This window comes from Mauremys reevesii, linkage group 4, assembly GCF_016161935.1.
Source record: "Mauremys reevesii isolate NIE-2019 linkage group 4, ASM1616193v1, whole genome shotgun sequence".
Classification (NCBI taxonomy): domain Eukaryota; kingdom Metazoa; phylum Chordata; order Testudines; family Geoemydidae; genus Mauremys; species Mauremys reevesii.
This window is the reverse complement of record NC_052626.1, coordinates 56402929-56428500: the sequence shown is the minus strand read 5'-3', so window position 1 is coordinate 56428500 and position 25572 is coordinate 56402929. Positions and strand designations below refer to the sequence as shown.

Genomic DNA, 25572 nt, shown 5'->3' with positions numbered 1-25572 from the left:
CTGACTTTTATCCAGCCCATCCATCACCAGCAGAATTGTTAAATAAGTTCCAGTGTGGAATTTTTTTTAGTGGTGGTGCACAAGCTTAAAAAGAGGCTCTCTCTTCTCTGTGTTGTTGCTACAGAGCCCCCATGCTTGCAATCCTCCTATGAACTGGCCTAAAGCCTGGAATACCGTGGAAAGCTTTGGCTGTTGGGATGAGTGCAGACTTTGTCATGGAAGAGGAGAAGTTTAAAGGATGCTATGTCCTTGTTGGATATTATCACTCTTGGAAATATACAAGAGAGGAGGAGGGCAGGAAAGAAGGTTTGAGTTGAGTATCAACAGTAGAGAAATTGCCAGAGAATGGGATTTAATTGAAAATAAGTAGAATTGTTTTCCCAATAACAGAGCAGAGCTGAAGGATGATGGCAAACCGATGGTGGATTTAGTTACTCTTGTCAGAGGATGTCTCCCTGTGGCAAACAGTGGAGTGAGAATAGGAGGTGAAAAGGTGAAGACGACAGAGACCCGAGCCTGGGATTTGTTGGGATAGAATTGCGAGACAGGTGTAAAGGAATCGAGAATAGGAAGCAGTGACACTGGGAAAATGGAGCTGACAGATTGGACAGTGGGAAGGAGGTGACTGAGAGTAGATGAAAACATAAAGAGTTGTGGAGGATTCTCCATCACTGACCACTTTTAAATCAAGATTGGATGTCTTTCTAAAAGATATGCTCTAGGAGCTATTTTGGGAAGTTTGCTGGCCTGTGTTATACAGAAGGTCAGACTAGATGATCACTCTGCTCCCTTCTGGCCTTAGAATCTATGAATCAAAGTGGAGGGAGGCACTTTTCCACTGTGATCTCTTTAAGCTGGTAGGCAACAGACATTTTAGAAGGACACAGAGTTCTAACAGCTCCGCTGTATACTTAAAATATACATTGCTTAAATACAGTGAACCACCCCTTTATCATGCCCTGATTTAACATATTAATTAATGAGGTAACAGAGGATAAAGAGCGCGATTTAATTAAAATATGTCCACTTTAAATAAAACTATCTGAAGTGGAGAAAGTTGTGTTCACAACATCTCATATAATTGGCCATTTGTCTTTATAATAAATGACTTGCTAAACATACCTAACAGATAGAATACAGTCATCACAACAAACTGGAATTTACCCATGAAATCCTCCCTCCTATGCACCAGAATACACTATAGCTCTGGGTTTCTAAATTGTTAATTATCAGATGGAAAAACAGCTTTATTTTTTCTTTCCTCCCCTGCTCTTTTGCATATTCCTATGCTAGCTGATCTAGTATTCTATACGTTTATTCCATCTTCTTGTATATGGGTGCTTTTTTGTTTGCTGGTTTTGGTTTGATGTAAGAAATTTCATTGTTTGACTAATGATTTCTTTACAGGGTTAAATTTTTATGTTACAAAATAATTGCTGGAGAAAAACAATAGTAGAAATGGAGGGATGGAGTGAGGGAGGGGAATGAATGAATTTGCGTAGCTTCAACTTCCAGCTATTGGATTTTGTTATAGCTTTCTCTGCTAGATTGCAGAGCCCATTATTAAGTATTTGTTCCCCATGTAGATACTTATAGGCTGTAATTAAGTCCTATGTAAACCATATGTAGAACCCTGGCCCCTAATTATTTTTCAGTAAATATTATGGAAGAAAAATGCAATTTGGTCATCTTGATTTATTTTTTGTATGGAGGGATTTTAATAATATATTTTAAGTCTGGAATGCTCAATGCTGCACCTCAAACAGTTAACATAATAAATGAAAGTTGGCCAAAAGTTTGTTTTGGTTTCTGGATGTATAATGATGCTTGGAATATCAAAATATAGTTTTAATTACAGTATAGTATAAGCAGACAACCTAATTTTGGAAAGGATAATATCTCATTTCACATTGATTTTATTGATAGAATAACTACATTCTTGGTGTATTTTTGTTAGTTTTATATATATATATAAATATATATACATATATACATATATATATATATATATATATATATATATATATATATAGTTTTATTTTTTTATATATCTATATCTATATCTATATCTATCTATCTATAAAAATAAGTACACATTAGGGATAAAGATGGCAATTGTGCTAAGAATTGAAAATCAGTTCTTATGAGTAAATGCATGAAGTTCATTTAAATAAAAGTTCATATTTCATAACAGATCAAACATGGTATATACTTTGTGAAATACCTTCAAAATTAATGTTTAAAATAGAAAACATGAATAAAGGAAATATTTAAATGTTGTGAATTTTAGAATGTCCATAATGTTGTATATGAATATATAGTATTTCCTTCTCTCAATAAATTATGTTCACTCACACTGAAATAAAAAAATACCTTATTGATATGCCATATTCAGAATATTTTATGTAGAGAATTATAAACTTCATTTCTTTACCAGCTACTCAAATGCTAATAATGGTGCAATAATGGGATATTTTAAAAGTATGTCACTATGCTCCATATGTATGTCATAGCTAAAGCCCCTCCAAACCATTTTTATATTACTTTTCCTGAATAAAAATAACACACAATATTTTTCAGGAACCTGCACATGCACAAATTGGATTGTGCATGCACTGCTTAAAGAAAGTAAATATTTTTAACAGTGGGCCATCATTTGAGTTACTTTACTGTCACCCAGAGCAATGGGAATAATTCTAACTGCATACCCTTGAACGCAGTATTAATACAGCTTATGTAACTGATTAGGTTGGCTGAGATGTTTGTAAGAATGGAATTCTGATTTTTTATGCAGATTGGCATGGGGTTAATTATTTTCATTCAAATAGCCTTTGCTTTCTAAACTGCTGCTTGCTGTTGCTAAAATTTAAAACAAATATATATTTTTCTTTTAGGTTGACTATTTAAAAAGAAAAACAACTTTTTTATCTTGTGTGTCAACACAATACAGATAATAAAAAAATTTAGTTCTTCCAAGGATGATATAAAGATGAAGTACCCTACAGTCAAGAACTAAAATAAAAAAAGAGCCTGTGAAAGAAAAATACTTTCTCTCCCAGCATCCCTCTGAGTCCAAAATATTTTGTTTGTTTTTGAAGTTAGACTTTAAAATAAGATATTCCAGCAGCAAATCAGTAGCATAATTTTTGTTTTAATCAGCCTAAAATGGCTGCTGGCATCCCATGGTATGCACCCTATTAAAGTAGAGTTTTAAAAATCATATTGTCTAACCAGGCTATCAATAGTGGCCCACCGTCTGAAAATTTTTTCCACTGAAACTTCATTAGTTCTATTAATCTCCAGTGAAAATCAATAAAATAGGTGAGGCGCAACCTCTTCTCTGGATTTGAACATCTCAAATTTTGAGGAAGAGAAGGTCTGGCTCTGATCTTTTATGGCTTTTGGCCCATTTCTGATTTTAAACTTCAAATTAGTCTTGTACTCTAAAATGTGAGTTGATAAAAATGGCATAATTAGTGCCAAGTTTATTGTATCACAATGATTTCCACATCAAATATGCTTTGTTAACTAGTACAAGTATTTTTCTCACTGCCAGTCTTGTAAATTCATCCTGAGCTCTGAGGGTCGGTCAAATAGGTTCTGTCATTCTTGTACTTTGATCACCAGTGGTAAAGGTGCAGCATGCCAAATCAGATACTTTGTTGCACCAGTATAATCTTGTCGTCTATCACGTAGGTACTGACCACCATATGGCCTTTTTTCTTTTTGTGGATTTGAACAAGTAACTGATTGGAATTGTTATCAATTCTGTATATGAAAGCACAAGAGGGAATAAAATACAGATTACTTTCTTTTATATCTGTTGCTTCTAAGGGCTAATGGGAGTAAAAAGTACTAAAAGCTTATGTTTGTCACTAAAGGAACGGATATGACTCTGATCAACAAAGAGCAGCTTTATTAATTAAGAAGGTATCACATGTCTTCCAGTCATAGATTCAAGGAGCTCCCAGAAAGTTAAAGGCTGGCTTGATTGCAGTCTGCAAGTACCTACATGATAATAGACTCTCCAGTCTAGCAATATAACACAATCCAGTGGCTGGAAGTTGAAACTAGACAAATTCAGACTGGAAATAAGATGTAAATTTGTTACAGTGAGGGCAATTAACCATTGGAACAATTTATCAAGGCTCCTGGTAGATTCTCCACTGCTGGCAATTTTTAAATCAAGATTGCATGTTTGTCTAAATAAAGATCTGCTCTAGGAATGATTTTGAGGAAGTTCTATGGCCTGTGTTATACAGGAGGTCAGACTAGATGATCACAATGGTCCTATTCTGGCCTGGGAATCTATGAATCTTTACACAACCACTTTCCACAATAGAAAAACTCTGAAATAGAAATAATAGTTGTTTTGAAATAACATAATGTTTCATAGAATAAATACTTCCTCATGAAAAGAAGTTATGCATCTTGTTTTATCTAAACAAGTTTGGAGAGGTACTCTTCCAGTCTCGAGCAATCATTTTTTTCAGGGCTACTCTGAGAATACTGCAGAAATCTGTGGTAGTGCAGAAATGTGGTCTTTTGCTATTAATATCCAGCAATTCATTCTTTGAATGCAGCAGGATGTCTAGGCTTGTGCTTTCCTGATTTTGATTTATACCAATGTTTTAAAACTCTTACACTGCACCGTTCCACTGCCTGCTTCAAAAGGTCCCCATTGACTTTCACCAGATTGCTTCAAGCAACTTTGTCATCCTTGAGTAAACTGCATTCAATTGAGTGCATAGAATGTAATGTAATCTGCGGATTAAACCATTTAAGTCTGTGTGAATTGTGCCATCTTAGACCTTGTTTATACTTGTGGCAGTGTGTAGGGTAGTTGTAGCTATACATCATAGTGAAAAGTAAGCTGCATCTACACCCCCTGTAGTGTGTAGCTATCTGTGCAGTGAAAGGCTCCAGTGGGGGGAGTGCAGTGGGGAAAGGCTCCATTAGCAGAGAGGCAGCAAGACACTACACTGCGAAAACTAGCAGTGTAAACATCGTGGGGTACTGCTTGGGCATGTAGAATGCTATGTAGGTATGTACACTAGAGTTCAGGTGTATAGAGTACTCTACTCACCATGCCTCACTCTCTACATTACTGTTTATACCTGGCTGGGCACATAGTGTCTGTTCTCTGCACACCACTGCAGGTGCAGATCTGTTCTGACACTAGTGCTCAGTTCAGTCCTAATCATGTAGTCTGACATCAACACACAGCATGAGAGATTTGTGTTTAATTCCTGTTAACATTAATGGATTTTCCTGGTGTCACTCTCATGTATAAGTTCAATAATGTTAAGAAAACCGACAGGCTGTGTAATGGAGGCAAGGGTCCTGGCTTTGATCAAGTAAGCACTTGATCACCTGGGTCTATTGTTTTAAGAGCAGCACGGTATCTTGGTGTGCCCCTCTCTCTCTCTCTCTCTCTCCTCAAGCTTATTCTCCCACCATTTCTGAGTTTCAGTGGCTCCAGACTAGGCAGTCTGGATCAATTCATAAAACATGTTTTCCATTGTCTTTTTCTTTTTCCTCCTTATTGTGATAAGTCATTCAGCAGGTATAGAAGGGATGAGCCTGAAGGATATCCTGACTGAGGTCACTGATAGATGGAGAGCCACTGTTAGGTATAGAGGGGTGGATACCAGACAGCAGAAGATAACTGTTATGGTTCTCTACATTTTCCCAGCTAAGAGTGTATAAAAATATGAACAGTCTCACAATCACAATTGCTTCATGACCCTTGGTGAGTACATGGAGGGGCCTTTTTACCTGTGTAGCTGGGGGCGGGAGGGATCTGATGACTTTTGAGATAGGGTAATAAAGACTGCTAAACTGATTACAGGCAGTCATAATCCTTAATGACATATTGATGATGAGGATGTCCCAGGACAAGAGAAACGAGCTGCTTGAGAAGGCTGGCAGTCAGCTAGGGCCGTATACTGCTGGACTAAACATAGCAATGACCCCCCATTCTCCCACAAGAGGTCAATGCAGACTGGCACAGGAAGGGGGGAGAAATAGAGTAGCTCTGCTAAGATATGTATAGGCAAAGATTAAGTATTATTTTCTGAAAAAATTCTGTGAAATTGTGCCAGGAGACCACCAGCCTGTGTGTACTAAGATCAATGGCCTTCTCTGCAAGTGGCAGATTATTGCTTTGCCCACCTGTTAGTGTATGTCATGAGTGTACCACACACTTTCTCCGTCTTTCTTCAGTGTGATGCAGGTAATTGTAGTTAAAAATAATTTCAAATGCTTTGAGTATTACCATTATATTTCATTTTTATTGGTTCCCAGCAAGGCACATTTCTCTTTTCCTATTTGTTGTACTGTTACCTAGTACTGTCATTTCATGCTCTTAAAATAAAGTGCCTAGTTCAAAAAAGAATGCCTCTGTCCCCACATGTGGCCGCCATTTTGAGAGGGGTGAGAGGGAGGACAGTGAGGGGAGAAACCCATGTTTCGGGGGCAAAAATGGCCTGCATTATTGGGGCAGGTCTAATAAATTATACCTACCTGAGTCTCTTTCCCCAGTGTTTTCTTGGCTTGTTGGCTCCTACTAGGGCTCAAAGAGCACCCGGCTCTTGGTCGCATCAACATCTGCATCCTCGTCCTCAATGTTTTCCTCAGTTGCCAGTTTTTGATAAACACAGGTTGCAAGGTATCCACTTGTTTTGGCGGGAAGGTGGAGGGATTCCAGCTCAGTATACCGTCAAGCTGTTCATAATAGGAGCATGTCTTGGGGGCAACACTAGACTTTAAGTTGTGCTCCGTTGCTGCTGTTCCTTCCCCTTTGCTCGCCATTAGCTGTCATCTCTGCTGTACACTCAGATGTTGTATCCTTGGGGGCAGCAGTTTTAGGAAGAAATCACTGGAGACACAGAGAGCTGTAAACCTTGAAGCAGCCATTTATTGCCACACACAGAACTAACCAACAGCCAGCCAAAACATTTTGTGCCTAAACCACACTCCCACCTCTTCCATTCCCTATGGGAAATCTGGGACACTGCACGTAGTGGAGGAGTGCTCCAAGATAGTACAGAGAATCCTGTTTCTTATTCCTGAGGTCAGGCTAGCTGATCAAATGGTCTGTTTGGGCCTTGGGCTTAAACTCTGTGAAATCATGAAACTTTTTTATTGTTGTCTGTTAGTCATGAAAAGGACTTTAATATTCTCATCACTTCCTTTTTAATACAGAATAAAGTTTTAATTCACAAATTGAAATTAGAGCCTAACATATGTGCTGTCAGAATTCTGTCAAACGTGAGCATATATTAAATATAAGGAAATAGGGTCAAAAATGGCAAGAGAAAAAGGAAAAAATGTGTAAAATCTGAAGATAGAACAATTATCTGTAAGATACGCCTAATGCTGTTATCTCTTCCTGTGAAGTAAAATTGCATTTTTCCTATGAAATACAAAGTATATATATGTGCTTGTGATTACAATTTCCAAAAACATTTTAAAGCCCATTTCACTAATATGGAATTATTACTCTCTTTAAATATGATATAGCTATAATAATGTTGTGCCTTTCATATTTAAACACTGTGATAGATCCAGGCCAGTTGGGAACAGCAGAGTAGTAGAAGGGAGATATACTGGCCACTGGATAAGCAGTTTTCTGTTCCCTGAGTGACCAGAGCAGGGGCTGCTCCAGGCTGATGAGAACACCTGACTCCAATTAACCTGCTAAGAGGCAGGTGAGGCTGTTAAGCACCTGACTCTAAGGCCCCTCTGATGCTATAAAAGGGCTCACTCCAATCACACCAAGCGGGAGTCAGAGGAGAGGAAGTGCATGTGAGGAGCTGGGAGCAAGAGGCACAAGAAGCTGAGTGAGTAGGCATCCTGCTGGAGGATTGCAAAGTACACGCGTTATCAGACACCAGGAGGAAGGTCCTGTGGTGAGGATAAAGAAGGTGTTGGGAGGAGGCCATGGGGAAGTAGCTCAGGGAGTTGTAGCTGTCATGCAACTGTACCAGGAGGCACTATAGACAGCTGCAGTCCACAGGGCCCTGGGCTGGAACCCAGAGTAGAGGACGGGCCCTGGTTCCCTCCAAACCTCCCAACTCCTGATCAAACACAGGAGGAATTGACCTGGACTGTGGCTTCTACCAGAGGGGAAGGTCTCTGGGTGGTTTCCCGACTCACAGGGTGAATCTGTGAGGCGAGCAAATCCTCCAATAAGCACAGGACCCACCAAGGTAGAGGAGGAACTTTGTCACAACACCAAATGTCTACACAGTTGATCAGTTTTCCTGTCTTACTTTTTAGATCCTATTAGTAATCATACTGCTTAATATCTACATGGCATTTTTTCATCTGCAAAGTGCCTTACAAATCTTTTTTAAAAATCTGCTCTTTCGTGCTCTACCAAAAGACCCGATAGTGGCTGAGCACTTGTGAACAGTTTTTTTTAATTTCATTAAAAAGTGTTCTCTGTGCTTATTTACAGTTTCCTCTCAGCACAAGTCTATTTTTCTTAAACTTTCCACATCCATTTTGCCTGGAGTCACAAGTACATCATGTGTTCATTGTAGTTCAGAATTAAATAGACAGGCTCTTTACTGTATAGACAAACTCACTTTTTACAACCTTTTCTGCATACAATATGTGACAGTTTTGAATGAATAAGTTTGTAAAGTTGCCAGCAATTCTGGCACTCAAAAGAAACCACTGTGTTGCATGAAGTCTGTCTGTGTGGAAAACTAACGATTTTTACCTTATAGTTTATATATCACTAAGCTTGAAAGGACGAGAAGATACTATATGCCAGAACTCTGTTTCAAATGAGAAACATGTATACCAACTGATTTATTTTCTTTCTATTAAAATTCAGTCTCGAATTCGACACCAGATGTATCGAGTTGCTGTGACTCATGTTGTTTTAAAGGGTGGCTACGGACAGGGGTGCTAGAACAATCTGTACAGTGGGGTTGCTGAGAGCCAATGAACCAATCTATAAACCCTGTATATAATGGAAACCACTTCAAGGCAGGGGTGCAGCATTTACCCCCAGCACACCAGTTCCAGTACCTATGGCTATGGACTGTGCACATTTGTTCAAGCAGTAAAAAATTAGCTGGCCAAAGTGGTTTCATGTCTACAAATACAAATATATTCACCACTATTATGTCAGTGCCGGCTTATTGTGTGGCTAGAACAGTCAAGTGAAACTGGCATTTAGATAAATGTGTGGTACCTTGATGGTTCCTTTATTTCCTTGCATTTTTCATTGTGTGATTAATGATTAACATTTGGGGCCACATCCTTACTCATGCAGTAACCCCAGTGATTTAAAACAACCTAGCTCTTAAATTATTTGGAAGTTGCGGAGAGGATTCATTTTACTGGCTCTTAATAGCAATCATTAAGAATAGGAAAACTTCCAAACCGAGGAGGCCTTGTTTTTTTCAGATGCCTTTCTGAATTTACATATGCATACTTTTCTGAAGAACTCACCCCTTTACTCTACAAATTTAATTTGAAATCTTGTGAGAGCAGACTTTCTTGTAAGAAATCCAGTATATCTTGTTTTTGGCAGAGTCAGATATATTGTGATGATATCCTTTCACTCAATGTTTCCAGTCTACTTGAAGCCAGAAATGGTAGCGCCAAACTAGTACATATATAAGCCAAGTATACGGAGAGTTTTTTCACCTCAAAGATACATTCTGACTTTTGGGTGAAGGTTCAGATAAGTTCTTACCTTATCTGAACTAGCCTGCACATCCCTATATGTGATCCTTTATATACCTCAGTGTCACTACAGGTTTCTTTTTAAAAGATATTGATATTCAGGCTCTCTGTGCTAAGAAGATGCATGGAGGCAGAGTGATAATATTGGAGAAATCGAAGGAGGCAATGGAAATTGACACTTTTGTCTTCTCTTATGGAGATGAATAAGTGGATGACTTTCCTTTTATTTAATTTTGAAATTTTAAATTGGCCGGTGCTTGAGATGTCAGGGATATTTATATATGAAGTTTGATGTTAGTGCAAACTATAGTTTGTCATATTTTGAGGTACAATTTAAAAAATCCCCAAACCCTGGACTCCCAGACCCAAATTTTTTAAAAGAACATTTAAAAATCATTCTTCTTTAAATCTTTGAAAAGTCACCTCTTGGAAAAGAGAGAGAGAAAAATGAATGATCCTTTGCAGAATTAATGTGTCAAATTTGGTGAAGAAATTCAGTCATTAAAATTTTTTGAAAGAGGGGTTTCAAATCCTGCAGTAAGAGTAAAACTCAATATAATTTAAATTATAGATTAGCTCAAAGTGCCTATATAATGCATGTTTATATTTCCTTACGTACACATGGGAGCAGTTGTTGGAGGTCTTCATTTTCTTCCCTAGGCCAAAAAAACTACACTTCAAATGTATAGATGTATCTGGAAGTAAAATGAAATGGCTTATATCTAGCATTTGAAGTACTTCTGTGATTTATTGGCCCTAACTGAACTAACAGTTCTATCTTGAATTCTGAATATTTTTTTATCTGGTGAAGCTATCATCTGTGGTGGTGGTATTTATCCAGTCCTTTCAATGCAACACCCAATACATTGTTTGAAATCCATTTCTACATCTGTGAGCAAGACAAAATACGTAATTTAAAAATAGAGGAATGCATAGGACTATAAATTTTTGAAGTGCTTTCCTAAAGCTGTAGTTCATACACTCCAAGCTCAGTGTTCTTAAGCAGAAATGTTGCTTGGTTTATATAAACTATGCTTCTGAAGTGAGTTATATAGACATGTTTCTACTATAGTCTTGGCTCTGTAAAATATCATTGAATGTCATCTCTGAAAAGATTTTTCAGCAAGAGAAGAGAACTGTAGCTGTCCAAAAAGAGCCAGGTTTCTGCCTGATGCCAGGCTTTTAAATGGTAAGGGTGTTATTGTCACCCTAACAATACCCTAAGCCCTAATAATGGTATCACTTTGTGGTTTTGTTTTTAGTTTAGGACAAAACAAAACCATCAGTTGATCAATTGTTTAAAATGTGATGTACAGCTCTTTGCTCAATTTCACCTTCTCAAATCTGAGAGGCCAGACAAAAATGACTTCTGGTTACAGCATTTAGGACAGAAAAAATTGACATTCATAGTCACTAAATTGGAGGCATTGTATGTTGGGATGCTGGTGTACAGCACCATACAACACCAATGCCCTAATTCACAGCAAAGCGCTACAGGTATAAACTCCTGAGGAGATCTGCACAGAGAGGGTTCTCTACACACTGATCAAGGAGGCATAGTTCGGCCCCATGTTTGTGAGACCATGTTTAACTCCTACAGCTGCAACAGTGCAAAACAAAACCTCCTTGCCTCTGGTGTGCTCAGTGCCCACACTGCTCCAGGTCCCGCCCCCAGTCCACCCCTTCTCCCAAGCCTCCACCCCGCCCTGCCTCTTCCTGCCCCTGCTCCAGCCAAGGCCCCATCCCCACTCCACCCCTGCCCCCAAAACAGCTGATCCATGGTGGGCAGGAGGCACTGGGAGGGAGGGAAAGACGTTGATCAGCAGGGCTGCCAGCTGGGTGGGGGAGGATGGACCTGGCTGCAGGTGGGTGCCTATAAACAAAACTTCCCAAAGACATCAAATCCTGTCTCGCTTCTCTGTTCTTTGCCTTCTTGTCACAATAAATATCTTCAGAACTTATTTGGATTTTGTTCATATTAAAATATTTTATTAGCGTCTTCCTTTTTATGAGTTTTACATAGTTGTATGTTTAAATATCTTAGTGGTTTTTATAGCACATTAATGAGCCAGTTAGGATTTTGGTAACAAGAAATACATTTGCAATTTGAATTTACAGAAGTTGCAACTAAGTGTATTCAGTAGAATGACTTGCAGTATGGTATGTGGCATCTACTGTATGTAGCCCTTGTAATTTCATCTGAAAGATTGTTTATCTGGCCTATTGAGAGCAAGCAATAGCCCCTAAATTCATCAATGTGGATTACTCATTGTATAAGGAGAGATCCAAAGATGGAGGAGAGGGAACACACAAGGACAAGCAGATTAAAAAAATGTAATGTAGGACTTCAAGAATTGACATAGGAACGTAAGATTTAGAAAAATGGGCGGCGGAGGGGGGTGAGGAATCAGGCACAGACATCTGATTAGTCTCCAGTCTGGTCCAAACTCTGTGGCAGATAATCCAGATAATCTCACTGTCCTTGGCTCTGCAAGAGAATTTTCATAAAACCGAATTACTAATAAACAGTTTTTCCACAGTGTTTGGCACAAACAAGGTTCGTAACAACATCAGTTTTTCCATTTTATTTAAGCACATGTTTACTGTGGACAAAGCAAGAAAAAAATACTTCACTCTGCTCTGGTTCTAGTGTGTAGAGTCCCTCTTGCATGCAGTCATATAGATTTTTGTCAGAAAGTTTTTATACGTAATGGGCAGTGATGCCACAGCCCACTCTTTTCAGGCCATCATTGGAGGTACCAGAGAGCTCAAAATGAGAAGATAGTTCTAGAGGATTTTTTACTCCTTTGTCATAAGATCGTACTGTTCTCGGCTTCTTCTTCTACTGTTCTTGCTTGTTGTTGCCCTAAATACCACTTTAAGTATCAAGTTTAGTCTTTTCACTGTTAACTTTATATGAACTAAATCCAGGCATGTTAGATCAAATGTGTGGCCAGTTAGACTTCACATATACGTTAATGTACACTTATCATGCTTACAGGACGAGCTGTGTTTTGGACTGTTTTTTGTCCCTCTCGAGTGCACCCCAATTTTGACAAGCCTAGCTTCCTGCACCTGTCACTTTGGGAGGGACTCCATGGTCCAACTACTTTGGGACTGGATCTCTGTGCAACAGCCCCCACTCTTTCCCAACTGTATTAACACAATAGGCCCAACAGAGTTTGACACCTTTCAGCCCTTTTACTCTGGGAGGCTGATTAGTGACACGAAAAAACACTTTTTTTCAAAACAAAGTATTATTTATTCCTTCACCCAAGGGAACATAGCATACAGAGCAAAGCGGAAAAACAGCAGGAGGATTAAATGCATGATTCTTTCCTGCACCTTAATCTTTCCTCTGCAGCTTTTGTAACATTCCCTCAGCTGAGTACATGCCCTTTCTGGCTAGGAGAGAGAGACTGTGACTCTCCCAGTGTGTGTGTCTGTCAGCATATTGACAACCCACTCGCTTCCTTCCTGCTTAGCCCCAGCATCTTTAAGTTTTTAGTATAGGATCCTTGGTTTGGCCTGGGAAAAGAAACCACAAGAAACTGTTCTTGTTAACAATGTTGTTCCTTCAGGGGTCTTTGGTATCCTTATCTTTGTCATTAATTTGTTTCCTGTTAATTCCTTCTTTCAGTTTTTTTTTTAATTTAACTCTGTGAAGCTAGGAGGATAACATCACACAGGCAAACTGAGGTTCACCTGATATTTATTTAAAAAATAGCTATTTCCTTCATTCTCCACAACAATATATTTGGGATGCTTGTTGGGGAATACTCTCTATGTTATACAAATATCTGGCTAGGTAAATCCTTGTAAAGCAAATGTTTTCAGCCCCTAATAAATTATAGCAATTTGAAAATCACTTTCATCATTTCATTTTGTTTTTTGTTTATAAAGCTATAGAATTAGGAATGTGTCAAAGTATAATATTTTATCACTTGTTGTAGGTAAAAGAAAGAATAGTATTTCTTCACATTTAAAGTTGACTGTAAATGTAATGTTATTAACAATAATATGGACTTAAATATCCTGTAATTTTCACGTTGATTTGGTTTGGAGAATATTTCAAATTAGAATTTTCATCTTTTATTTCATGTTTAGCTGGCATCTGAAGCAGGTGTCGAAATCACCTAGACAGTCATATCTGCTTCTGGCAAATGTATTTGAAAACCACTTTTTAAATTTGCTTTGCTGAAAATGATAGTATAGTATTGTATATGAAGTTATCTAAAATAAAATGGTTTGTAATGATGTTTTTTTTAACAGTTTTTCAGTTAACAGTTAACAATATTTTTCCGGGATATTGGTAGTATGGACATAGGTAAATACCAAGGCAAACTTCTTTTTTGGAGATTGTAGTTTATTACTCTCTTGAAATGCAGTTCATCATTATAAAAGGACACTCTTTTTCTTAGTTCCCTATTGACTAGATCCTCTGCAGGTCAGATTTCCAATATGTAATATTGTTGGAGCTAATTTTCTTTTGTTCTGTGTGATTTTGCCTGATAATAAATATTAAATCTCAGTGTAAGATACCTCTGTAGTAAAATATTTAGAAAAAAATGAAGTTTTGGGAATTCTGTTCCTTACAGTTTGACCTGAAAAATATGACAAATCATACTTGGCTGAAAAAAATAACACACACATCTATCTATCTATCTATCTATCTATCTATCTATCTATCTATCTATCTATCTATATCAATTGCTTTGGTACCTAATTAAATCCATCAAGTAGTTTTGACAATTTAGTCTGCTTGTCCTAGAGAGGGTTTTTTTTTTTTTTAAGGACACTGCTCCAATTTTACAGTAAGAAAAGCTTTCACTTTTAAAAACTAATAGTTTTATTCTCCCATTTTGTTCTGTTGGAAAGTTGTTGTTTTTTTATGTTAAAGCAGTAGGAAAAAATACTATGATAAAACATAAAATTGCTGAATTATTTAGAGAAATTCACTGCATTTTTCAAAGACATTACATCATATACAGATCAGTGTCCTTGAGTTTGGGGAGTGGGGGTAGGGGGAGAAGTGTTTGTTTGAACTAGTAACTAAAATAAATCACAATAAACTTTGGTAGAGAAGCAGTACAATAGGGGAAAAATAGAGCTTAAAGTGATCTATTTCTAAATGTCTTTCAGTGTGCTGATGACTACATTTGAGAGGACCAAAAAGTGTACAGTGTCATAGGATGTGAAACTTTAGAGACATTTGTATCCAAGGGCCTGATCTTGCAAATATTTATACTGCTTAGTGTAGTTCTAAAAACTGACAAAATGGGATTACTTGCAGTAAAAAGCAAAGTTTGCTACTGTTTGCAGTGTTAAGTTCTTAGTTCACTTTCCCTGGCTTTATACATTTTTATAGAGAAAAGGAGATTTACTCAAAAACTGTCCTTTCGTTCACTTTTGACAGCACTTGATATATAGTCAATTTAAGTGTGAGCCTTTCAATAATTTTATTTGTGTGAGCCTTTCACTAGTGACTGGGAGGGGAAGTGGTTTTGATGTTGTTGTTTTTTGTTAAGCTCATTTTGTATTTTTGTTATCACATTCATTACTATAATACAGGTGACTGCCTTAGAGTGTTTGTAACACTCTACATCCATTTAATTTCATAGCATAAAAACCAAAGTTTTGTGATATGAAAGTTTAATTTTTCTTCATTGTTTAGATTTTTAAAAAATGCCTGTCATTTGTACTTATCACAACAAAATCTCTTTAATACCCCTTTGGGTCCAAAGGTTGATTTTACTACCTGTAGGTTAAATTGCCTTTTTTTAAATAATATGGCATTTTAAATCTTTAAATAAAAATTGTACACATGAAGGTGGGGGATTTATGTTTGTAAAGAGAGCAATTTTTAGTGGGGAGTACTTTTAATACTCTAGTATTGCTTTTTAAGAAAGAAGGAATTTCAATTTTCCTGTAAAGAGTTTAGGAAAGGGGAGTTTTTTGAGAGGTTGTATAGTGTTCAAATTGTTCTCTAATTTCTCAGTATGTTAAACATATACTGTATATCTGTGAGAGTTAGCACTAAATACAATGCATGTGACATGAAATCTGAAATCATTTTAACCAGATATTTCTAATTAAACGTAAATAGTATAAATTGAATAATTTTAATTTTTTAATAAAAAAAAGTGTTGAATAATGCGTAAAAGTACAGTACTGGTTTTAAGATAAAACCAGCAAAGAATAAAGCCAACAAACAAGCAAACAATGAACACAAAATTAATATTAGTGAACATAAAAAGAAAACTAGCTGAAATTGATGTTAATGACAATGTATAGTCAATACAAATGGATGAAAGTGAAAAAATTTTAAAAGGCCAATTCAAAAGCACCAATTAAAAAAATTTAAATTCAGAAAGGAATCAAAAGTTTTGTATATAGGCAAAGGATATTTTTTAATGCAGCCAGATAACATTCATTTACAGTTAGACTGAATTACTTGGATCCACATATCCTCCTGTGTTCTGGTGGAGGGAAGGTGAAAGGAGGTAATTTACTTCAGCCCTTAAAAGGTTGCAGATTTCTTCCCGCCAGCTCTGCGAGATCGCGCATAGGGAAGGCGGAGCATTGGTGCTTTCCTTTCCCCACCCATTTGTTCCCTGGAAGGAGCATCTGGTGTTCAGATGCTGTGCTCCCCGCGAACCTGGTTCCGGATACAAGAGTCTGAAAGCACGGATGCTGCTTAAGGCTGAGAGAGGGGGTCTTGCGTGTTTGCATTAAGGCAAGTTACAATCTAGACCTTAGTTAGCAAACTGCATATTTGATGTATTCTGAGTAATTATTCATGAAATGTGCTTCACAGAAGTAAAATACTTTACATTTCCTAAATTTAATTAAATCTAGGAATTTTCATAGATGAACAAAAGAATTTTGGAACTCAGAGACCTGTAAAAATTCTCCTCTCTTTTAGTATGCAGAATATCTGCATAAAGTGTGTCACATCCTTATCTAATAATTATACACAGTTTTTAAATGGTGTTTTTTGTTGTTTTTCCACAGTCTCAGTTTGAACTCCAGATCTTTCATATTCGTGGAGAGCATGCTGTATCGAACACAAAGCTTGAGGAAACCATTGCAAATCTCAAGAATGAACTGGAAAACAAATTAAATAGAAGAAATGAGGAAGTAAAGGACGTCTGTGTCTCCACTGAAGATGATAACCCACCAAAGACATACAGAAATGTATATATACAAACTGACAGAGAAACCTTCATAAAGCCTAGTAAAGAGGAAAATATACCAGTGAAGAATAACCAAATGGTACCTAAAAAGCTTAATATTTCTTCTTTAAATCATAGTATTTCTGCCCCAAATGACAATAAGGAACCATGTCACTGTACACAGATTTCAGAAAGTCTCGCATCTTGTGAACAGAAACCAGTGTCAGTATCTCTACTACCACCACCACCACCACCACCTCCTCCTCCTCCTCTTCCTGAACTTTCACTACCAGCTTTAGTTCCACCACCACCTCCCTTCTTACCAGATTTGTCATCCACTCCATTGACATCCCAGTTTGGATCTGGGCCACTGCCACTTCCTTCAGGTTGTGGGAATCTTCCGCCGCCGCCACCACCACCACTCCCAGGTTTGGGGCCTCCTGGTCCACCTCCCCTGCCTGGCTCTGGGCCTCCTCCTCCACCGCCACCTCCTGGGTTCTTTTTCAATAGCATTCTGTCTTCAAACCAAGGTCCTCGAAAGCCTGCCATTGAACCTAACTGTCCCATGAAGCCTTTGTACTGGACTAGGATACAAATCAAAGACAGCAGGTAAAAAGTTATTTTATTTGGATGTATAGGTATAATTTATGTATCGTGAGGAAGCCATGTACAGTATTTAAGGGTTTTGGTTTTTTAAAAAAGACAACAAAGAAGCATTAAAGATAGAGCCAAAACAAAACAAAAAACAGGAATATAAAAGGAAAAAAAATTTTTTTTTTAAAATGAGAAGATAGGCCAAGCTTTAAAAAGCACAACAATAGATAATAAGCAGTGGCTTTTAAAATGGAAAAATATAACTAAAATTTGTAGAAGTTTAAAAGTAGTAGGTCATAGGCAAGATTGACAAATATAGCAAATAGGCACAGGGTAAAATAAAAAGTGGAGGATGTGTATCCAGTATTGCTTCAAAGAGTTTGTCTATTATTGCTTGCCTGACTTGTCATATTAGATTGCAGGATCTTTAGGGCAGGGAGTGTGTTGTCCTCTATGGTCCCAATTCTGCAGCTAGTTACCTATTTTTCACTTCTGTGAATAGTTCTGTGGGAGTCCAAGGGAGTATGGTTAAGTATATGCATAATTGTTTGAAGGATCGCTGGGTTGCCAACTGGTCTGGGAGTCTGGAAGCCCTGGGGCAGTCCACATAGGGCTGCAACTCCAAGGCAATCTGCCTGGTGAGTCTGGCTTCTCAGATTCTGGAAGCCTGGGGTTCCCAGTAGCCTGCCAGGCGGTTGTCAAAAGTTCATCAAACCTGACATGTTTCCATGAAAAATTTTACGTTTGATGAATTGGCATTTTCCTCACCAGCTCTTCTTACAGCACCGCTCGGTGAAAAGACAGAGAGACATAGACACTTCTGCTTTTTAGAGTTCATTTTCTGAAGATTTCTCTCAAGTTCTGCTATGTTCTCTGACATTTCTTGTGGTTAGTTACAGTAGCAAAGAAATCTAAGTGACTTCTGATTTGGAGCAAAGTATTTCTCGCTCAATCAGAAGTTGCAGGAATTAAGGTGAAATTATATGGCTATGTTATGCAGTAGGTGAAATTAGATGATCACTGTGGTTCCTTCTGGCCTTAAAAATCTATGCATCTATGATTTTGGATCAGGCATGTAGGCATATCAGTGCAGTAGCACAGACAGGATACCCTCTAATCTTTGATGTATACATTAAAATAAAAGGTTTATTTCTGAAGTACATATTAGACAAAAATATATTTACTTTTAAAAAATATTTTGGTTTTATTAATTTTAAAATCATATGAATGATCTTTAGTCTTTAAGGTGCCACCAGACTCCTCGTTTTTGTAGATACAGACTAGCACGGCTACCCTTCTGATGAATGATCTGTTACAGTAGAATGAACATCTGATTAGGTTGTTAAAATGTGCTTAAATCTGAAAGTATTTTATTTATTTAAACCTTGTTCAGTTTATTCTGATGAGAGTGTCATTTCATTTTTTTGGTGAGGCCTCTGAGGGAATCAGTAATTCTATAATTTTATTTCCAGTATAACACAAATATAATTTGGGATCATCAGTGTGAAATATCGGGTAGAAAAATGAAGTGTTTAATAAAAAGTCAGTTCACTTTACAGTGAAAAGGATTTCTAACATAAAGGGAACAAAATATTTTGGAACGGGGAGTTTCATATTTTTTGGACTACATTCCCAAAATTAAACGTACGTATTCGGTATCATGTAGAGTGTGTGAACGGTGCTGAGAAATAGATGTTAGTACCTTTGTGATCATCTAGTCTGACCTTCTCCATGCACAGGCCATAGAACCTCATCCAGTGATTTTTGCATCAGGCCCATAACTTCTGTTTGAGCTACACTATATCTTTTAGAAAGCTATCCAGTCTTGATATCCAATTACAAAAGTACTGGCAGGCCCACTGGAAAGAGGGTAAATGAATCACAAAGGGATAGAAAATAATCATTTGCATTCTTTTAGCTTATTCTTCCCCCTATGGATATATATTAAATTCTGTTACATATTGCACCTAATCAGAGTAATAATTTGATGACAGCAGCCATGTGCATATGCAGTTTTTTTTTCCCCTCACTGCAATTCCACCTCATTTCATGACTGTTAATAATACCATTGCCTGTTAGTGACACCTGCTGGAAGAAATAGACTCAGAATTTCAAGTTTATCAATACAAGTTAAGAATAGTCTGAGGATAATTTTATCCCACTTCCTTCCTTAAATATTGCAGTTTCAGAACTAAAGCAATTCAGTACTGAAGTGCTCAATTTGTTGCACTGTGTATTTGATTTCCCAAACTTTGGATAAAGTCAGGAGAGTTGTACTCACACATCCCTATTTTAAACACTAATTAGGGTGAGTTCTGCATGCACCAAGTCATTCTTGGAGGATGCATGAAAGCAAAACTACCTTCCCTCTTTAAAACTTACTGTGTATTAAGGGGTTCAGAATGCTAGTAGACCCCCATTCCAGTTCCTCAAACTAGTAGTAATAGTGAATAGAAAGCACATAGCCATTTTCATTTCATCTGAAGTGAACTGAATCTCACTGATAAGATAAATAACACAAAACTTTTTCCTTGAGGGTCAGAAAAGTTTGGCCAACTATTTTTATTACTTTTCATTTGCATAGTGCATTTCCTTGTTCTAAGCAGATGAGCCAGAATAACACAAGGCTGCTGTTGCAATATTTCTATCCATATAAGGATATGTCTACACAGCTTCTGGGAACATGCTTCCCAGCACAGGTAGGCAGACACATGCTAGCTCTGCTTGACCTAATGTGCTAAAAATAGCAGTGTAGCTGGGGGTATCATAGGCAGTGACTTCGGCTAACTGCCCAAGTACGTAGCCAGGAGGACCAGGAAGGTTTGTACTCAGGTGTCTAGCCTGAGCTACTGCCTAAGAACATAAGAATGGCCGTACCGGGTCAGACCAAAGGTCCATCTAGCCCAGTATCTGTCTACCGACAGTGGCCAATGCCAGGTGCCCCAGAGGGAGTGAAACTACCAGGCAATGATCAAGTGATCTCTCTCCTGCCATCCATCTCCATCCTCTGACAAACAGAGGCTAGGGACACCATTCTTACCCATCCTAGCTAATAGCCATTTATGGACTTAGCCACCATGAATTTATCCAGTTCCCTTTTAAACATTGTTATAGTCCTAGCCTTCACAACCTCCTCAGATAAGGAGTTCCACACGTTGACTGTGCGCTGCGTGAAGAAGAACTTTTATTTGTTTTAAACCTGCTGCCTATTAATTTCATTTGGTGACCCCTTGTTCTTGTATTATGGGAATAAGTAAAATAACTTTTCCTTATCCACTTTCTCAACATCACTCATGATTTTATATACCTCGATCCTATCCCCCCTTAGTCTTCTCTTTTCCAAGCTGAAGAGTCCTAGCCTCATTAATCTTTCCTCGTATGGGGCCCTCTCCAAACCCCTAATCATTTTAGTTGCGCTTTTCTGAACCTTTTCTAGTGCTAGAATATCTTTTTTTGAGGCAAGGAGACCACATCTGTACACAGTATTCGAGATGTGGGCGTACCATGCATTTATATAAGGGCAATAATATATTCTCAGTCTTATTCTCTATCCTCTTTTTAATGATTCCTAACATCCTGTTTGCTTTTTTGACCACCTCTGCACACTGCGTGGACATCTTCAGAGAACTATCCACTATGACTCCAAGATCTTTTTCCTGACTCGTTGTAGCTAAATTAGCCCCCATCATATTGTATGTATAGTTGGGGTTATTTTTTCCAATGTGCATTACTTTACATTTATCCACATTAAATTTAATTTGCCATTTTGTTGCCCAATCACTTAGTTTTGTGAGATCTTTTTGAAGTTCTTCACAATCTGCTTTGGTCTTAACTATCTTGAGTAGTTTAGTATCATCTGCAAACTTTGCCACCTCACTGTTTACCCCTTTCTCCAGATCATTTATGAATAAATTGAATAGGATTGGTCCTAGGACTGACCATTGGGGAACACCACTAATTACCCCTCTCCATTCTGAGAATTTACCATTAATTCCTACCCTTTGTTCCCTGTCCTTTAACCAGTTCTCAATCCATGAAAGGACCTTCCCTTTTATCCCATGACAGCTTAATTTACGTAAGAGCCTTTGGTGAGGGACCTTGTCAAAGGCTTTCTGGAAATCTAAGTACACTATGTCCACCGGATCCCCCTTGTCCACATGTTTGTTGACCCCTTCAAAGAACTCTAATAGATTAGTAAGACACGATTTCCCTTTACAGAAACCATGTTGACTATTGCTCAAGAGTTTATGTTTTTCTATGTGTCTGACAATTTTATTCTTAACTATTGTTTCGACTAATTTGCCCGGTACTGACGTTAGACTTACCGGTCTGTAATTGCCAGGATCACCCCTAGAGCCCTTTTTAAATATTGGCGTTCCAGTAGCTAACTTCCAGTCATTGGGTACCGAAGCCGATTTAAAGGACAGGTTACAACCTTAGTTAATAGTTCCGCAACTTCACATTTGAGTTCTTTCAGAACTCTTGGGTGAATGCCATCTGGTCCCGGTGACTTGTTAATGTTGAGTTTATCAATTAATTCCAAAACCTCCTCTAGTGACACTTCAATCTGTGACAGTTCCTCAGATTTGTCACCTACAAAAGCCAGCTCAGGTTTGGGAATCTACCTAACATCCTCAGCCGTGAAGACTGAAACAAAGAATCCATTTAGTTTCTCCACAATGACTTTATCGTCTTTAAGCGCTCCTTTTGTATTTCGATCGTCAAGGGGCCCCACTGGTTATTTAGCAGGCTTCTTGCTTCTGATGTACTTAAAAAAACATTTTGTTATTACCTTTAGAATTTTTGGCTAGCCGTTCTTCAAACTCCTCTTTGGCTTTTCTTATTACACTCTTGCACTTAAGTTGGTTAGTGTTTGTGCTCCTTTCTATTTGCCTCACTAGGATTTGACTTCCACTTTTTAAAGGAAGTCGTTTTATCTCTCACTGCTTCTTTTACATGGTTGTTAAGCCACGGTGGCTCTTTTTTAGTTCTTTTACTGTTTTTCTTAATTTGGGGTATACATTGAAGTTGGGCCTCTATTATGGTGTCTTTAAAAAGGGCCCATGCAACTTGCAGGGATTTCACTTTAGTCCCTGTACCTTTTAACTTTTGTTTAACTAACCCCCTCATTTTTGTATAGTTCCACCTTTTGAAATTAAATGCCACGGTGTTGGACTGTTGAGGTGTTCTTCCCACCACAGGGATGTTGAATGCTATTGTATTATGGTCACTATTTCCAAGCGGTCCTGCTATAGTTACCTCTTGGACCAGCTCCTGCGCTCCACTCAGGATTAAATCTAGAGTTGCCTCTCCCCTTGTGGGTTCCCGTACCAGCTGCTCCATGAAGCAGTCATTTAAAGTATCGAGAAATTTTATCTCTGCATTTCGTCCTGAAGTGAAATGTTCCCAGTCAATATGGGGATAATTGAAATCCCCCACTATTATTGGGTTCTTAATTTTAATAGCCTCTCTAATTTCCCTTAGCATTTCATCATCACTATTACTGTCCTGGTCAGGTGGTCGATAATAGATCCCTAATATTATATTTTTACTAGAGCATGAAATTTCTATCCATAGAGATTCTATGGAACGTGTGGATTCACTTAAGATTTTTACTTCATTTGAATCTACACTTTTTCACATATAGTGCCACTCCTCCCCCTGCACGACCTGTTCTGTCCTTCCGATATATTTTATACCCCGGAATGATTGTGTCCCATTGATTGCTCTCAGTCCACCAGGCCTATTATATCAATATCCTCCTTTATCACAAGGCACTCTAGTTCACCCATCTTATTATTTAGACTTCTAGCATTTGTGTACAAGCACTTTAAAAACTTGTCCCTGTTTATTAGTCTGCCTTTTTCTGATGTGCCAGATTCTTTTTTATGTGACTGTTTATCATCTGATCCGGCCCTTACATTATCCTCTTCCGTCCTCTGCTCCTGACTATAACCTGGAGATCCTCTATCATCATATATCATGCCTATGCTACCCCCAGCTACACTGCTATTTTTACCATGGAAGCTTAAATAGAGTTAATACACATCTGTCTACCCAAGCTGTCAAGCACCCTCCCAGCTGCAGTGTAGACGTAATGTAACTGAAATGAGCATTCTCTTGAAAGCCTGTTTTCACAAGGTATTATCCTGATCTTTGATTGGTGACCCAACATTCTAGTGCAGTACAAATAATAAACAGTAATTTTTGATAACCAGTAGGCTTGAATAATTTAGATAAGTACTTAAGTGTTGTAGTACTTTTTAGTGCTTCTTGCTGCAATTTCCTTTGACACTACCTAGTAAACAAAAGAGGAAAAGTTATTTGTCTGCTGGCTCTACTCATTTGTGGTTCTGGTTTTAAAATCTAATGAGGAAAATATATTTTTGTAAATATTTGTGAAATTTTAATTTTATTTATTTGTTTTTAGCAAAACATCTATACCAACTTTATGGGACTCATTAGAAGAACCTGACATAGTTGATCCTAGTGAATTCGAATATTTATTTTCCAAAGATGCAGTTCAGGAAAAAAGAAAACGCTTATCAGAGTCTTATGAAAAGAAAACAAAGGCCAAAAAGGTATCCATTTTATTTCATAATTACGTTCTCTTTGTTGAGTGTGTTCATGTGTCTGTTTTAAAAAAACAGTGATTTACATTCTGTTTGATAGAAACTGCAAACAAAACTTGAATATATGAAAACAAGAATTATTATGTTAGTGTATAATAGATGGATTTTCTGTTTTGTTTATAAGTGAATTGTCAAACCACTGTGCACCATCTACACATTGCTGTTTTTACAAAGGACCACTGGCATTTCTTCGTCCTAACATCTTTGTGCATATTTAAAATAAAAGTTCAAAAAGAAAGTATTGAAAGAAGATGTAACTTTGGTGAAAATGTGAGGCATAAAAGAATGAGCGTGCTTCACATCACAGAAATGTTTAAGAGTCTATACCAACGGTAATTAAGACCCTTTTTGTTTTTACAGAAAAATTCTCAGGTTTTAGAAATGTTATTATTTGGTTCTTACTGATTTTCTCGCAAATCTTGGACCACCTAGATACATAGAAATATTGATAGTTACAAAAAATCCAACACGTTACATTAGATATTAATTAGATGTTAATCATAATTTAGTCTAAGTGTAAATGTGAGGCTGTTTATTAAAATAAGGCAATGTAGTGGAAGACACACACACACACACACACACACACACACACACACACTCCCCCTCTCTCTCGCTCCTGTGTGTGCATATGTGTACATACTGTTAATGTACAGTTCATTAAATAAACCACAGCATTAAACTGCTTTTATTTTAATACTCTTACTTTTCTCTATTTGTTGCTTTTTTCTGTCCTTCCATATCCCAATATTAACCCTAATATTTACCTAGAAAACTATAAAGTTAATTTTTTCACTGATTTTTCACCTATTTAAAATTTTTTATAACAAACACTGACATGTTCCCAGGAAATTTTAAACAAAATAAAAACTGAAAATGAATGGCCTTGAGCATTGTGCATGTGTAGGTGTACACTTCAAATATATTTACAATTTAAAGCAAAATATTTTAAATTATTTCCTCCTATTTAATTGCTATGCAGGGCTTGATGTTCTCTTTGAAAAAAGTTAATAATGCTACTTCATTTTGCTCTTTGTTTCATCCCCCCTCTTCCATTCTTTTCTCTTTGCTTGGTCTCATGTGCATGCTCCTCTGCCATTTTGGTCACATTATCAGGACCAGTTTTAGGGGCAAGCAAGGAAGTGGTACCATTGTGGGACTTGGCCATTTTTTGTTTGGGTTTTTTCCCTCTCCACTGATTGCCTGCCTGTGAGGGTTGTTTCTTTCTTTATTCTGGGTTTTTTTTGTTTTGGTTTTGTTTTGCACCAACACACCAAAAACATTTTCCAGCCTGGCAGGCAAAATTCCTAGGGCTGGCCCCACCCATCATCCTCCACACTTCTTGCCTGGTCCCCTGAACATTCCTCTTATACTAGTTACTTTGGCTCCTCTCCCGATGGTAGTTCTTGCTGTTGGCTGACGGCTCCAATCTTACTGATTGCTGCAGTCCCTGAGTGCAGTTCCTG

The 25572-nt window shown here is 37.6% G+C and overlaps 1 protein-coding gene across 5 annotated transcripts in view; it reads left to right on the top strand.

Annotated features, from left to right (window-relative positions):
• FMN1 (formin 1) overlaps window positions 1-25572 on the top strand; it is a 346645-nt gene that overhangs the window by 162455 nt on the left and 158618 nt on the right. For all 5 annotated transcript variants that reach the window (XM_039536556.1, XM_039536557.1, XM_039536558.1 and 2 more), the window contains 2 exons: window positions 16723-17492; window positions 23908-24058. In XM_039536556.1, the coding sequence (XP_039392490.1) occupies window positions 16723-17492; window positions 23908-24058 (921 nt within the window). The remainder of the gene's footprint in view (window positions 1-16722; window positions 17493-23907; window positions 24059-25572) is intronic.